This window comes from Penicillium odoratum, assembly GCF_028828045.1.
Source record: "Penicillium odoratum strain IBT 22623 chromosome Unknown utg000006l_segment0_segment0, whole genome shotgun sequence".
Lineage (NCBI taxonomy): Eukaryota > Fungi > Ascomycota > Eurotiomycetes > Eurotiales > Aspergillaceae > Penicillium > Penicillium odoratum.
Window position 1 is genome coordinate 1,750,789 of NW_026643148.1, and position 15,831 is coordinate 1,766,619.

The 15,831-nt window shown below is 47.7% G+C and overlaps 7 protein-coding genes across 7 annotated transcripts; 3 read left to right on the top strand and 4 right to left on the bottom strand.

Moving 5' to 3' along the window:
- Positions 1 to 138: 138 nt before the first annotated feature.
- Positions 139 to 1,472, bottom strand: N7520_009101 (uncharacterized protein; the record flags this gene model as incomplete). The annotated part of the gene is given in 3 exon segments (XM_057143035.1): positions 139 to 408; positions 421 to 741; positions 804 to 1,472. 3 exon segments carry the CDS (start codon positions 1,470 to 1,472, stop codon positions 139 to 141), a joined length of 1,260 nt encoding a protein of 419 aa, XP_056992323.1.
- A 574-nt stretch (positions 1,473 to 2,046) lies between these two features.
- N7520_009102 (uncharacterized protein) lies at positions 2,047 to 3,877 on the bottom strand (the record flags this gene model as incomplete). The annotated part of the gene is made up of 3 exons (XM_057143036.1): positions 2,047 to 2,292; positions 2,341 to 3,782; positions 3,853 to 3,877. The coding sequence occupies 3 exons, from the start codon at positions 3,875 to 3,877 to the stop codon at positions 2,047 to 2,049; spliced, it is 1,713 nt and encodes a 570-aa protein (XP_056992324.1).
- Positions 3,878 to 4,888: 1,011 nt separating this feature from the next.
- N7520_009103 (uncharacterized protein) lies at positions 4,889 to 6,265 on the top strand (the record flags this gene model as incomplete). Its single annotated transcript, XM_057143037.1, has 1 exon — positions 4,889 to 6,265. The coding sequence occupies one exon, from the start codon at positions 4,889 to 4,891 to the stop codon at positions 6,263 to 6,265; it is 1,377 nt and encodes a 458-aa protein (XP_056992325.1).
- A 509-nt stretch (positions 6,266 to 6,774) lies between these two features.
- N7520_009104 (LysM peptidoglycan-binding domain-containing protein) lies at positions 6,775 to 8,100 on the bottom strand (the record flags this gene model as incomplete). The annotated part of the gene is made up of 2 exons (XM_057143038.1): positions 6,775 to 7,560; positions 7,615 to 8,100. Coding segments are annotated over 2 exons (1,272 nt in total), but the record flags the coding sequence as incomplete, so codon positions are not given.
- A 1,122-nt stretch (positions 8,101 to 9,222) lies between these two features.
- On the top strand, positions 9,223 to 10,267 carry N7520_009105 (uncharacterized protein; the record flags this gene model as incomplete). Its single annotated transcript, XM_057143039.1, has 2 exons — positions 9,223 to 9,659; positions 9,724 to 10,267. 2 exons carry the CDS (start codon positions 9,223 to 9,225, stop codon positions 10,265 to 10,267), a joined length of 981 nt encoding a protein of 326 aa, XP_056992327.1.
- Positions 10,268 to 11,791: 1,524 nt separating this feature from the next.
- Positions 11,792 to 13,279, top strand: N7520_009106 (DUF3712 domain-containing protein; the record flags this gene model as incomplete). The annotated part of the gene is made up of 3 exons (XM_057143040.1): positions 11,792 to 12,012; positions 12,065 to 12,489; positions 12,612 to 13,279. 3 exons carry the CDS (start codon positions 11,792 to 11,794, stop codon positions 13,277 to 13,279), a joined length of 1,314 nt encoding a protein of 437 aa, XP_056992328.1.
- A 786-nt stretch (positions 13,280 to 14,065) lies between these two features.
- Positions 14,066 to 15,374, bottom strand: N7520_009107 (Cytochrome cd1-nitrite reductase-like C-terminal heme d1; the record flags this gene model as incomplete). Its single annotated transcript, XM_057143041.1, has 3 exons — positions 14,066 to 14,386; positions 14,453 to 14,933; positions 14,992 to 15,374. The coding sequence occupies 3 exons, from the start codon at positions 15,372 to 15,374 to the stop codon at positions 14,066 to 14,068; spliced, it is 1,185 nt and encodes a 394-aa protein (XP_056992329.1).
- Between the last annotated feature and the right edge of the window lie 457 nt (positions 15,375 to 15,831).

The window sequence follows — 15,831 nt, forward strand, 5'->3', positions numbered from 1 at the left end:
ATTCGTAAATCATAGAAATGTGTATATTGATGATTTCAAGAACTTGAGAATGAATCGAAACTTGAAGTTGAAATATATCCATCCACGATGCACATGACCCCGAGGGGAAACAAATTAAGTGCACAGTAAATGAACAAGTCATACCCACTGGAACCGTTCATAACTTGGCTCCAAAATTCGCGCAGTACTCGAGATCCAATTCCCCTCTTCATTATCAATACTATAAGCATCCATATTTCCCGCAATCCTTGCTGCCAAGCCGGAAGTAGCATGCCAAAGCTCATCACTATCCGGCATGGCAAATTGCATGTCTGCTAGTGAAAGAAGACTTGTACCCGATGACGATCGTGGACCACGCATCGGATCGAAACCCGGCGCGTCCGCTAAAATATTGGGATCAACCAGAACCTGTTTACATACTCTGTATAAAGACAGATTGAAACGCTTGACTTCTTCGATGCCAAGCCAAACTAGAACCTGTGGGTCTTCTGGTTTGAATTGGGATTGGATGGCGGGGTAAAAGAACATTTTTCGTCTGAGGCAGGTGTAGACGAGGGCAATGAGGAGTTTGGAGGGTATTTCGGGGAGGAGGCGAGTTAGTTGTAGATCTAAGGGGTTTATGAGGAGGGAGAAGATGAGGTGGAGGAGGATCCCTTGGTATGTTGCCATTGACCAGGGTGTGGGATTAGACTGGGATGTGGCAAGTTGGTCGTCGTGCTGAGTTGATATGTCCCATTTATCCTGATTTTGGTCTGTCAATAAGCAATATGGGAGGCGTAGGGGAGAGATACGAATGAACTTACTCTTTGCCTTTCAATCGATAACGTCAGTCTCTCGTGTAGATCTTTTGCAATCTGTTGCGGGCTGCTTTCGCCCATCGCCCACGCGCCCATCATAACAACCGATTGAGTAAGAAAAGGCGGCTCATGATCAGGATCAAATGTTGCTGGGTGCAGAAATGGCCAATGCGGGTGAAACTTGTCAAAATAAGCTTGGACATATGGCGCATTTCTACATGGACTATTTTCAATAGCTTCTAATTGCCGGATATGAGCTGCTTCCAGTAACTGAGATGGATGTTCGTCAGATTTTATAGGTAATGGACCTGCTTGGCCATTTTGAGACGTAGTTTGCTCCAATGCAGAACTTCTCAAGCTGCGGGTATAGGAACATGCGATTCCTCGCTCGGAGCACATGCCACAGGGAGACTGCCCGTCGCATCTTGAGCGTCGTGAGCGGCAACGGGTGCAGGCTTTGATTGCCCGAGAGTATTGCAACTCTCTGGTTTTGTGATGAGTGCGGACATGTTGTCGTAGGGTGTCATTCCTGGCAAAGACACGATGACAACATGAGCATTGGAAAGACTGTGTTTGGAAGTGGCCTTTGGCATGTCGGGTTAAATGTTCTTTGCGTCGATAGCCAAGACCACAGCCAGGAAAGTGACATTGGAATGGCGATTCCTGTGTTGCCATTGAAATTACTTTGAGACAGAGCGATATTGACTATCGGACGCTATATTTGCCAAAGCTTCCGAAGATTGATAAATCGAGTTCAAAGATAGAAATGGTAGAACGCTGGGATACCGATAGTAGAGGGATATGGGATGCCGATGGGATACAGGAGCAGATGAGTCAGCGGTGACTAACGAATTAAAATGGCTCCTTCCAGCACCAAATAGACGGACAATTATACTAAGACTATTTTAACTCAAAAGTTTTGATGTGAGTAAACGAGAGGAGAGTCAGTTGTATTTTGGTCTATTCTTATGTGTCTATTCTCATGTTTAAAAGGGGAGCGGGATTCATGATGGAATCATTTGTCAGAGCTTCATAGACCGCTAAAGCGGCCAGACAGCAAGCACCCCAAGGGTATGATATCAGGTGTATGCAAAAATCGATCAGGGTACAAGGTTAAGCACAATCACAATTGCAACCGCACTGGTAGATGTCAGTCACCGAGTCCGTTGTATATACATGATGCACCGCATCTAAGGATGTTAAAAGGGGTATTTTCAATACGCGCTATGCCGAAGTCTAGAGCTTGGAATCACATCGGTCTCTGCTGATGATGGAATAGACTCCAGACGCCTTTCAGCGCCTCTATACGATCGTTTGCGTCAAACAAGTTGTACCATCGGGTGCGTTGGAGCTTTAAGACGTGCCATGGGTGATCTGGAACGTTGGACTCTTCGGGGAAATTGCTTTCGCCGTAGGTGAGGATATCGAGATATCTCCGGTGAACTCGGAGGTGCAAGATGGCAATATGGTGGTTGATGGCCGAGACCATGTAGATCTAAAGAAGTTAGCTGATATATACAGCAAGAGAATCCAGGTATCTTACATCGTCAAATGGGCTATCCTTAGCCTTGCCGATCTGCATATACCGCATGCGCTTATCCCAGAGGCTAGGACCGGGCTGAATCATCTGCCACTTCTCAGCATTAGAAAGCTTTCGCATAGCACTCGGTCGACGCGCCAGAGAGGTCACAAATGGATGCTCGAACTTGTGTCTCTTTCGCGCGCTCTCCGCCTCCGGGGCGGATGTCAAAGGCTTGTCTTCGCCGCCGGCGCCGAGGAGTGAGTCAGGAATAGGGATCCCGTGGATGCCAGGCCCATTCATGAGATCAGCCAAGATCCCATCGCTGGTAGCACCGCCAAATCGCGGCTTAATCGTCCACCACTTTCCCTCTCCAGGCCGCACCTCCACTCCTCCCTCACGGGCGCGCTCCTGCGCAGCAAGCAGCATGCCTCCTACTTCACGGAATATGTCACATACCTCCCCAAGGCCCGTACCGGGGGTATCGCCTTCGTTCCGGAAGCCAGTTTCGGTACGGCACTGCGCGATGAGAAGGGGTCCCTCTAGGATACCGTTTCGTGCGGTCTCGCGGTCTCGCGGAGACCGCGAAGATTGCAAAGACTGGCGGACTGGGAAAAGCAAATTCTTGATCGTCAACCGGGGCGGCAGAGTCGGGATAGTAACTTGACAGCCAAATGGCCAGGCGGCCATCTCGATAAACGCCCTGATGGTCTCATCGCGTACATCCTCGGGCATTTCATGGCCTGAACCAGTGCGACGGCCTGTGTACATACGCCTTATCGGATGAGGAGCCTTTTGACGATCGGCGCAGTCGATCGAAGTAGCTTGGTCCACGTCCATCGTGGCGTCTGTCACGGGCTCGCTGTCAATCTGCATCTGATCCTCCTTGGTATCGTCTTTGGACGGCGGGGTGCGCCGTGGTGTGGCGGGCCGCTCAAAGTAATTATCCAAACTTGTATCCCAGTATTGTGCCATTCGCTCCAATGCCGCCCAGAACTTGCGTGTCTGCGTGACGCGGACCCGATCGCGTCCCTGGCGGGGGGGTAGTCGGGCGACCTCTCTGAAGACGTCGTCATTGTCCAGCAATAGCTCGTTCTGAAGTACCTCGTACCGTTCCTTGGGCGGGTATGGGAGTCCATTGATCATGGACGGCTGTGGCTGAGTCTCTCCCGCGGGAACTTCCGGCGTTGGCTCCCAGGGCAAGGGTGGAAACTGTGTCTGGTCCTCAGGGAATAAACGGTGAATGGCGACATCGCGATCGACTTTTAGATTGAGCGCGGCGAATCTTTCAGCGGAGATATCCTGGGGTCGCTTGATGGAGGCCAGGTTATCAGAAAGATCATGCAGGGTCGAATCGGCGGGGTGGGGGACCACATCGGGAAGCCGGTAGATGGGGAAGTCCAGCGGGGTTGGTTGAGGAGGCGCTTCGCGTTCCTCTTCAGGTTCTATGCTAACCGAGGCCAGGCCTGTATAGCGAGGTCATTGATTAGTTTTTATGAAAAGGATCATGTCGCAGATCAGAGGGGGGAAGCTTACCCAGCCCAGGGCCCCAGCCAAACATAATGGAGACGGGGGAATGAGAGCAGTAGAACGTCTCACATGCTCTGGGGGCTACCAGAACAGAAACACAAAAACAGATAAATCAGTTTCCCAGGATCAGAAAACTGAAACTGAAAGGTGAAGGTAATGAAGGAGAAGTAAGTGGGTTTGAGGTGAGTTGGGACTTTGGGAAAGTGGGGAAAAACACCCTGAGGTCTGGAGAGTCATTTACACGTCAAGTTACGTCAATCATGGGGATTCTTGATCTCATGGATCTACTGATGATCATTCTCATCTGTCAAATAGTTAATTTGAGTATTATTGTCCTTTATGCAGGTTATATTGATCTACTTTTAAACTCGATGCCATACGTGACTTACATAATCAACATGACTCAGCAAGTCAATCCAAAATTGAAGTATGACGAAGTGTGAAATGCCTGGAAATCATGAATTCATAGGAGGGAAAAAAAGATCTATCTGACTTCAAATAGTAATTATGGTCTATCTGTCAAAGTCAAAATCATCTGTTTCGCTCTATTCCTCACGAGACGCTGGCCTGCAGGGTATCACATTAGCACTAACCTGGGGTAATGATCAGCCCCATCATGGCACTCAGTGGGCTCTTTCATTGGACCGGGGGAGGCTAAGCGCTCACTCTCACACACTGGTAGCGCCAGCATAAACTTGAAACAAGAAAAATCCCTTCAAGGAGGGAAGGAAAGAATATTGACTCTGGAAGGTTGAGAGGGTATAAAGTACCCCGACCGGGATCTGACGCGATGTGATTGTTCATCTTGATTTTTTCGGATATCAAAACGCAACAGTTTGATCAAAAGCGGGTCCGAAGGCTATGGCATCGTTTCGCAAGCAAACAATCTCCCAGCGGAGGCTTTAATGATGTTTCTCTTTCTTTGTTGACATCCACTTCCCTTGTCTCCCATCAACCTTGAGACGTGAAAGACTCTTTCATCTTCACCCCACCATATCGCACGGACTCGAATAACACGTGCACCCCTGCAAACCTGGTCAACATGTTGAATGCCTCTTTCCTTACGTATTCCGTGTACATGACGAGTATTGATGAGCCAGACCCAGCGATGGTGACCCTCACCTCGGTGCTCCTTGAGACTGTTCATCCAACGTCGGTCATCACTGAAGCAGTTACTGTTACTGTCAGCCCAACAGCTGTTCATTCAGACGTTTCATCCCTTAAGAATATTCAGCCAGAGATAGTTCAGTCCCAGCAGACTCCCCAGACGTGGCCGAAGATCGAGACCACCCAGTCGATTGTTGAATCGCCAACTACTCAACCTTCGACAACATCGGAAGAAATGGCGTCCTTGATCACATCAAGCTCATCAAGTTCATCATTCCTGCAACCGCTTAGGTCTTCGCATACCTCCGAAGTCGTAGTGTTCTCCACAAATGCAGATACGCGCACGAGTGTTGATGACTTAACATTGATCAGCCCTTCGAGCTCAGAGACACCATCACTATCATCCACCCGATCAAGCATCTCGATCATGTCGATAAGCCCTACCTTCGCAAATATGACACCAGCTTCAACTGTGGCATCTCACTTATCAACTCATCTCCCCACTTCTACGACTATGGTCAGTATCTTTGCAGGATCAAGCACCCCAACCAAAGACACTCCAACCGACAAAACAAACCACCGAAAAGTAGGTGCTATCGTTGGTGGGACTGTTGGAGCCGCAACATTCCTCGCACTTAGCTTCCTGGCCCTTTTCCTCATTCGTCGCAAACGAAGATCCAACCCACACAGACGCCAAAACAGCAGACAGGGACTTCTCCAAAGCAGAGACTCGACGAGTTCATTCCGAGGCCACACCCGCAGCATCTCTCAACCCTACTTCTCCGGGAATGACAGCAGCTGCATTCCATCCGCTCCGGTCTTCCCCGCTCAACGAAGCCAGTCAATGTCCAATGACCGCCCTGCTCCAATGTTCGGAGCGTCAATCCAGAGCCCATACTGGGAAAAGGCCTATTTTCAAGGTGAAAACCACTTTGTCTTCACGGAGGACCCACTTGACCAAGGTCCCGAGAAAAGCCCTGTTTCGCCTATCATTGAGATCTTCCCCCCATCTCGCTCGGCATCAAATTACTCCAAAAAGTCAGGTCACGGTGATTTGGGCGTCCCACAATTTCGCCCAGAATCATATCCTAACTTTCATCGGACAAGCTCATCTCGCCAGACAAGCTCTTATCGACCTGGTGAGAGTAACTTGACTCTTCCGGATACGTGCAGCCAAGGATCCAAGTTCAACTCACCCGGGTCTCGGGATAGCGTCCGCAGTGACCCCTTTGATCTGGAGCCACCTGCCGATATCCTACACAAGGGAGCGCCTGTGCCGTCCCCGCAATCTTTCTGGAGTTTTCGCTTTTAATTTGCATTTTCATTATCATTCTCATTCTTAACGGCGTCAATTCTTCAGATTGTTTCCGAATACCCATCATTTATGTTTATGCTTTGTTTTTCGATTTCAATTTGCTGTTACGATACCCCTCAACAACCGGATCCTTAGGATTGCGCTTGAAATTGTTTGAAATTGCGGGGTGTTCAGGGTTTATGGGTTCTATTCGGGCTGGAGTTTATCTGGAGTTTGTTTCGAAAAATTGTTGCATCTTAGTTTTGATCTTTCTTCTACCATTTTCTTTATTTCCAGTCCTTTTCATCTACTATCATGGCTTGCAAAAGGGAACACTGCATAATAGATACATTAAGTTAGACTGGGTTGCATAACGGGATTGTCCTTTATATTTCCCAATTTCAACCAATTCAAGTACGTGCGAAACTGCAATTGGATCCATACAATATCCACCCAGCGCCGAGCGTTTCAAATAAACAAGCAATAGACACAACAAATGAGAAAACCGCAAACCAATCCCAAAAAAGTCAAGCTTCGTTTGGATACCAATTGCACTGCATCGATCCCCAGGTCGAAACATCAAACTTATTTTCCGCATAATTGACACACCCACCGTCAGAATCGGTGGCCTTCCAACTGGTACAAGCTCTTGCTGACCCATTCTTTCCCGTGCATTCGGAATCTGGAAATACCGTACAGATGGCAGAGGTAAGATACCACGATGCGGGCGTTTCCAGTGTGCTTGTATCGCAATCTGATGAGGTGACTCCGCCGTCGGTGTACCAGCGGCACCATGTGCCTGTCTTTGTGAATGAGGAGGAGATGCCCGTGCCGGTGTGGACGTTGAGACATGTTGAGGAGTAATCTTGGTTGTTTCCTGATAGGTAGTAGTAGTCGCCCTCACAGTCGGCTTTGGCGTACATTGCTATTTCCCAGGGGTTGTAGGTAGCTGTTGAGCTGGTGGAGATGGTTGTGGTAGATGGAGTCCAGTCGACATGTGTGATTTGCACGATAGATGTGGTTGAGGCTGTAGTTGTTTGTTTATGGGTTGTTTTTGTTGAAGTTGATGTGCTCATTGTGGTGGGAGTTTTCGTTGAAGTGCTTGTGGGCTCAGTGGCTGTGCTTGTTGCCTTCTTTGAACTGCTTGTTGACTTTATTGAAGTGCTTGCTGTCTTCGTTGAAGTGGATGTTGGCTCGGTAAAAGTATATGTTGTTTTCGCCATAGTAGTAGTGGTGGCAATCTGCGCTGTACTCATTGGACATCCAGAACTAGAAGCCACAGTGTTGTAACAAAGGCCCACATCCAAATTACACTACCAAACATTGTCAGCTTCACGAAATCACTGTACGAGGATTCCAGTTCTCACCTTGCAATTGGTCGCAAGACACGGGTTCAGATCGTCAAGATCCGACATATTACTGGGACGCGCAGTACCAGGGACCTGTGGCCCACAAATAGCGTTCGGGAGAGAGGCCGGCATAGGCGGGGAACCAGAACTCAAACAGATAAAAGCGCCCTCATCCAATTCCCCACATTCACCCCAGCCGTATGTGTCATCGTTATACGTCTTGAGCTGATCTACCGTGATCTGATATCCATCCGCAATAAGCTTACAGGTGTCGTTGGCCTGAACGGTGTAGGTATAGCAGAGACCATCGCTTTCCTCCACAGGAGGAAGATTTAAGGTCCCAAATGAGCAGCAAACGGGTATTCCCGTAGTAATCGATGAGCAGAGGGAAGCATCTGTGTTGTATTCAGAAAGTTGTGCAGTTGTAATACCACATCTAGCGGCTAGAGTGGCACAGGTATCACCAGACTTTGTCAAAATGGTTGAACATGCAGACTTGCGCTTCTGGAATGACAGTCGTTAGTTCTCTAATGAATTTCTCCCATCAAGTCTTGCTCGGCGAGGGAATACTGACTTGAAGTTCGGCTGCGGATGTATTTGATATTAAGAATAAGCCGCATAAAGCGAGTACGCTGTGAAACAGAGTCATCTCCATCCTTACTCAGTACATAGGCTTGCAGGCCAAATGGAATACAATGCGGGGTGCTCCTCTTGTTAATAAATACCTTGAAAGGACAATTGATAAGATTGCCGGATCAGGAAGGCTACGATGCTCTTCATTGATGTGGGGGCGAAACCATCTGAAACTCGATTGATACCAATTTAGGAAAGGTCATTCGCTAGTAGGGGTAATTTCTTTATTTAATAAGCCGGGGATGAGGCCCTAGGCTTTTCAACAAAGAATGGGATCCCCTATGGGCGTGATATCTGGGATATCCTTCGTTTCGCCATCACATGGAATCTCCGACCTCAAAGAAACAATGGAATCATCCATATTGAGCGACTGTTTATTCCGCTTCGGGTAGGCCGCTGCATATTCAAGGTTCAAGAATTGAAATGAGTCGCCAATCGGCTGACTGAAGGCCACCACAGGGACAGAGCCGCATCAATCACAACCAATAGCATCAAAGTAAATCAGACTGATATACCCAGTATACAAGGATAATCAGAGAGTCACTTCATCTCGCCACCATCTAGTCAATTATCTATTTGGGATGTAAAAGAAATACTAAAACACCGTGTATTCGGATTCCAAGGTTGAATGCAGGATCCTAAGTGAGTGGCATAAAGGTATACGTCAAAGCATACCTAGTACTTAATATTACACAAGTATTGAAGTCTGCGCATTTTCTGTTCATAATGTTCTAGAATGAGCATTCCTATAATAATAAACATGGAATATGTAATTCTGTAGCAATAATCCTCCAAGTCGGGAATGGAATCTAAATTGTCACTGATGGACTCAGAGTTGTCGGGGAACCAAAAGGGTATAGTCGGGCCCGTTGCCTTCCAATGTTGTCACCACAATCAGCTGAAATACCTTGTTATAATGATCCCCCACTATCTGAGAATATTGCTTCCTGGCAAGCGATTTTCTGTATTTCCTTTGAAACTATTCTCTGAATAATGCCACTGCCCCTTCGAACCCTGGGACGAAATGGACCCCAAGTCTCACCCGTCGGCCTAGGCTTCGGCAGCATCGGCGGATTCTACGGACCAGCAGGAACGGTTGACGAGAGGGTGGCGCTTTTAGACCACGCACATGCGACCGGTCTGCTCTTCTGGGATCTGGCCGACGTATACATTGACAGCGAAGATGTGGTGGGAGAGTGGGTGAAGCGATCCGGAAAACGGGACGACATATTCCTCGCCACCAAGTTTGGGCTCCTGTGTCAATCAGATGGAAGTCACAAATTTCGATCGGATCCGGACTATGTCAAAACTGCGTGTGAAAAGAGTCTACGGAGACTCGGAGTGGACACTATTGATCTTTACTACTGTCATCGGGTCGATGGTGTTACACCTATTGAAAAGACAGTGGAAGCTATGGTTGAGTTGAAAAAGTAAGATATGAGAATCCCGACACGATGAACCAGAGAAGATTTTCTAATATGGCTGTCCAACAAGTCAAGGCAAAATTCGGTATCTCGGGCTATCTGGTGTCTCGGCATCTACACTCCGCCGTGCTCACGCCATCCACCCAATCACCACGCTTCAAATGGAATATAGTCTTTTTAATCTCGACATTGAATCGCAAGAATCTGGGATTTTGCAAACCTGTCGTGAGCTGGGTGTGACGGTCGTGGCGTATTGTCCAATCGGACGTGGTATCCTGACTGGGCAATTTCAATCCCACGCGGATCTCCCAGATGGTGACTTGCGTCGCTCATTACCCAAGTTCTCAGCGAAGAACTTCCCGGGAGCCTTATCAATTGTTCGGAAGTTGAAAGAGATCGGTGACGCTCATGGGATTACAGCCGCACAGGTCGCTCTTGCGTGGCTACTGGGTCAAGGACCCGATATCGTCCCGATACCTGGTACCAAGTCGACGGCTTGGATGGACGAGAATATTGGCGCTGCAGGGATTCAGCTGAGTGATCATGACTTACAAGAAATTCGGACTCTAGTGGAGAGGACGAAGATTGAGGGTTCTCAGTACGATGCTGCGTAGGTGCTCTGATCTTCTAGTATTACTCATGTACTAACTCTCACAGGACGATGGCTGCTTTACATGAAGAAACTACCTCACTCGAAGAGTAACACTAACACGGTATCATGTTATGCTGAGATATCCACGGTCCGAACCCAGGAACATGAAAAATTCGATAAACTTTTCCAGGGTTTTTAGATTGTATTACTGTTTACCTTAAATATATAGACCACTTCTATGTATTCAAGTGATATTGAAATACTTTTTATGGCTTTCAAAAATTGACTGAAGATCGGGTATTTATTTCTGGGGTCCTCATAAGTTGCACCTGTCAACCATGGCGTTCATGGGAGAGCAAACAATCAGAATAAATACTCAACCTTACATTGACTACTATACCGGTTGATGTGAAATTAATGTGGTGTGTCATTCAAATATTCAGGAATCGAAACTTGAGACCTCCCCTGACCGTTTACATGGCCCACATTGGGTCTCCACATCGGGTCCCCACTTGCCACTAGCCTGAGATCCCCCGCTTTAACGCGTCAGAGACATTTCAAGACAATCCCCAATCCTCAGAAAGTCGCCAAAAGGAACATGACGGGGAGGTAGATAGTTAATTTATGAAAATGCAGTATGTTTCAATATTCCCAATATGTGTGACAAGTTGGGTCGAGGTCAGTCCCGTCACATCTCATCACGTTACCTTTCTCCTGCACGTAACAGGTAAAGATGCGACAGATAAAGCATAGGAAGTTATAGACCAATCAAGTGACGATTTGGTTTTCTCAGTTGACCAGTCAAGTTGAATGACCTATAGCAGAGGGGCTCGTGGGTCGGGAGTAGGACCGAAAAAGGAAAGCCTCGGGGTATGACCAAGACCAAGATTTCTAATTTCAGTTTCCACGAGACTCCAAGGGACTTGAGATACCTTTAGGGATTTTTGTATCACCAAAAGACCTCTCTTATCTGTGGGTCAGCTTGAATGCAGTAGGACTGGTCCAAGTTGTTGGCCGAACTGCATATCTCCTGCAGCAATGTGCAGGAACCTGCAGATTCAGTGTGCGACCGTAACGCCAAAAAAGCCTAGAAATCTAGTCTTTCGGTCCTTGGAATGCGGTTATTGGCCAGCCTCTATGATGATCATTGATCGAACAGGTATCGAGGCCGAGGTTTCTGCAAGCGAGACGTACCTGGCTTATGAAAGAGGAGATAAAGGGTCCGGGCTGACGCCTCCTACCAGAAACTCGAGAATTATCACAAGATACTTAACTTTGTTCAAGATACCGAGGAGCTGGCGGAAATGTGGCTACTTAGTTATGTTGGTTCTGTCCAATGTGCGTGTCCGCTTTCTACTTCCCCGCATTATACTGGCAGATCCTCACTTCCCCGTGGGGTACTAATCGCCCGGCTAATGATGCAATGCGCAATAACACAATGCAGTGCGATAATGCCTACAGATTATACTTTCAAAACTCATTTATACGGCTCATCTGGCGGTTTTGAAGATTTTACCGTGTCGCTACCTTCCGGTTCAACCATAACATGCCTTTAAGTGAGAAATATGTGCTGGGCGCCAGCAACCGGGGGCCATTTCTTACTCCAAGCGACGGGGGTCAGGGGCTTGAGAAATTGGATTCAGCAGGAGGCCGTTCACTGACTAGAACACCTACACGCACCGAGAGGCTTCGTCGCCATTGGAAACGATTCTGGCTCTTTTATTGTATCGCCAATGTCATTTTCCTCGCAATCTTTTTACCAATTTTGTAAGAATCCCTACTTCAAGTGCCTTTCTAAAGATAACACTGACTCTTCAAGCTTCCTCGTTGTTATCCCTGCGATCGCGCAATTAGTTGTCAACAAGTCCGATCTCGTGCTCATCAATGCGGTGGTGAATCAGCCGAAGCCAGACTCGGTGATGCTAACTCTGGAAACAAAAGTCGACTTACATCTTGCCATTCCGGCTCGAATTGAGAATCTTACCTTGGACCTGTTTGAGCGCGCATATGGTGTCAAGGATGCCTACGCCACGATCACCATTCCCGGCCAGACCATCAAAGGCAATCACACCATGGGTGTGTCGAATCAGCTCACACCATTACAAAACATGACGGCTTGGGAGGAATTTGTCCATCAAGTGGTCTTCCAAGAGCAAACGTCTCTAGCAGTGTCGGGTCAGACAAACGCTTTCCTGGGCGTTCTGAAATCCCACGTTCATTTGAACAAAAATATTGTGACACCTTGTGAGTACAGTCGATTTGCTTTTTTGGACCCTTGCTGGACGCCTTTTTACTGCCCACTACCGATTGAACTGCATTCAATGAAATTCCCCTGTATCACAACAAGCAATTCTAATAAATATCAGCGTTGAACCAGTTTAACGGATTCGCTATTGCCGACGCCACCCTCGTCCTCCCTGCCGAATCTGACGGAACAAACCTCATCGGCAACGCGACTCTCCCCAATCCCTCGGTGATCAGCCTCGAAGTCGGCACTCTCATCTTGGACGTCAAAGCTGGAGACCTAGTTATTGGAAATGCAACACTGACCGATGTGACCCTCGTACCAGGAGAGAACACCTTCCCCCTACGAGGAGTTCTCGATCTCAAAACAGTGATCAAGAATCTAGCTGCCGTGCTCAAGGCAGAAGCCTCGGCGATTAAAGCTGGAAACCTCAGTATCAATGCTGTGGCCAAATCGGTCGTCTGGAACGGTACTCTGGTTCCGTACTATACGGACATTCTCAAAGAACTTACCCTTACATCCTCTATCGGGCTGGGTGGTATCCTGAAGAATACTATCAACTACCTAAAGTCCGAAGGAAATCTTACAGACGTCCTGAAAAATATTACTGGTGATCTTAACTTGACCTCCCTCGAATCTCGGTCGGTTGAAGTGAATCAGCGGCGCCCTGTGGATCTCTCTGGGTTTATGAGGGAGAATCTACATGTCAGAGATATGTTTAAGGATGTTGATCCGGACGAACGAGATTTCATTCTCGACTCGTTAGGGTCTGCTTTCCCCGATATTTGATGGATCTGCCCTGAATCCGGGACTAGGTATAATGTGTGATGATTTCTCTATTATTTATGTAATTAATCGAATGAAAATTACAAAAACTTCAATGATTTCCTGGATTTTACGGGGTAGTAGGGCTAAGCACAAAATTGCCCGTACTTCTTGATGCTCAGGCTCTCCCTGGCATCAGTACTCGGTGCTACTTGCTTTTGTTCTGTTGCGCTCTGGGAATACCAAAAACAGAATGTGAGGTAATCCAATTCTCGGATTCTCTCGTTCTCTTCTTCTGGTACCTAGGCCCTCGGCGAGCCAAACTACTACGAAGCACGATGTGTCTATAGATTATGAATACACTTTGAATTTTGCGCACGCTGGGCCAGTAAAATCAGTCTTGGGTATTAAATAAGCAGTAGATTTCTCCATACCCGTTTTTGCTCGCATGTTCTAAAAAAAGAGATTATAAGACTTCAAAATTTAGACTGACACAGAGACGAACAGCACAAAGACAAAAATGTAAGCCTTTTTGAGTAAATATTGCTCCGTACACTAGAGGTATAAATGGAAATTTCTTTGAAGTGCTAAAATTAAAACTGGAATTGTCTCGTGCGGGCGAGTATCCCCAAGTTGACTGAAACGAAGCTTTTGTGATAGATGCTAACTCATAGCCGGAAATACCACACAAATGACGCATGGAATTACCAGCCAGTTAAAATCTCAGGAGCTGTATATATCGACCCGTCCGTGGAAACCTAAGCCTGTTTCATTCAGGCAAACAGAGATATCAAGACCCAGGCCTCTGTTTTAGTCAGCCCAAACGACAGCGGGAACATCACCGTCCAGGGTCTTCTCAGCAAGCAAGTTGCCAGGGACTCCAGCATGCGTATCCCACTGAGCAACGCCAACCTTCTGGCTGACCTCAAGAGCCAGGCCAAGTCTGTCAGGAGAGCCACCAATATCGAACTGGCGCACAGACGAGCCAAAGGCCGGGTAGAGGCCAACGAAGTGGACACCGGTGAAGTATTCCCCGCTTGCATCGGCAATTTTGAAAATGGCAATGGAGTCATTGTTGCGGCCGAATGTGTTATCTAGACGGTTACTCACAACAATGTGGTTGTTCTCGGGCTGTAGGAGATCTCAACGTTAGCTCAAACTGTCTTCTAGAGCTTTTTGTTGAACCATAAAACTGACCGAGACTTTAATTTCCGCAACCTTGGAGCTGGAGGGTGCTGTTTGATTGCCAAAAGAAGTGCCCTCAAAGATCTTCTCGAAGGATATGACGTGTTCGCGGTAGTTTACGCGGAAGCCGCTGACCATGTTGGTGAGCTCATGTACAAGAAACATGTACACGTTGTCAGTAGTGCTTCTTGTTCCCTTAGGGGCCCAGAAAGTAATATGGCGAGGACCAGATCCTGGAGTAGCGTGGTACGGTTCCATGGGCTTCAGGGTACCATTGGAAGAGTGGATGGAGAAGATGCGAATGAGATCTGCACCGAGATCAGGTACCAGAACGAAGCGCCTCGAGGGATCGATGAAGACACCGTGGGGATGAGGAGCGTCTTGTCGAGTGGTGTTAGGACCAGGGTGAGACATCTCAAAGTGAAAGGTCTGCAAGTTGTGGAATTCGCCCTTGACACGATCCACAGCGTAGTTGGTCACAGTGGAAGTCTCGCTAAAAAAACGTGGCGTCAGCATACAGCGATACATCAGAAGACATCTGAAAAACTCACTAGTGGGCTACAGCAAAGAATTCGGAGTCCTTAACACCGGGCGCAGAGAACATAGCGGACATGACCAGGCCTCCAGGAGTTGTCAAGCGTTCAATGGTGCTAAGTGACCCGTCCTCATGGGCCTTGAATGAGGTGATGCTGCCATTGGTAGCACCGATAGCCTCGTTCAGACAGTATAATATTCCGTGAGGCTGGTCCAGCATCAGCCAAGAGGGGCTTATGCCACAATCTTGTGACTTGTCGATAGTAGACAGCTCATAAGATCCATTGGCTCTAGTCAGCTCGAGAGAGTACACGGAACCTCCATAAGAAGCAGCGTAGAGCTTGGAGGCAAAAGCAAAGTTGCCTGAGAGAGCGACCGCAAGCCCAAAAATCGACTTCATAATGGATTATTGAGGTGTGATCTGCGACACGGAAAGAACTTGCGGACAATGATTCTGCTTTAATATCGAAATGTCGCCGAACTCAATTCCCCGTGCACGTGGTCACTGAACAAGGAAGATCTTCTCTAACCAGCCGCATTGATTCTCAGTCTAAGGTGGAACTGCATCAGCTCGGAACATTTTTTGAATAATTGACCGATCTCGGAACCCCTCACTCCGATCTTGGCGCCAATGCTGCTAATCCAATCCAGGACCTGCCTCTCGGCATGCCGAAGGTCGAGTAGAGCGATCTTAGTTTGAGCTTTGTCATTTATTTAGCCAAGGCGCTAGCGGAAGGTAGATTATGAAGCATTCGTGGCCGAGACCCATGGGCCTCGACTTTGTGAGTTGACAAAACATCATCTTATACATACTCCAAGGCTTACCAACCGTACTTTTTCCATAGAAAATAAAGTTC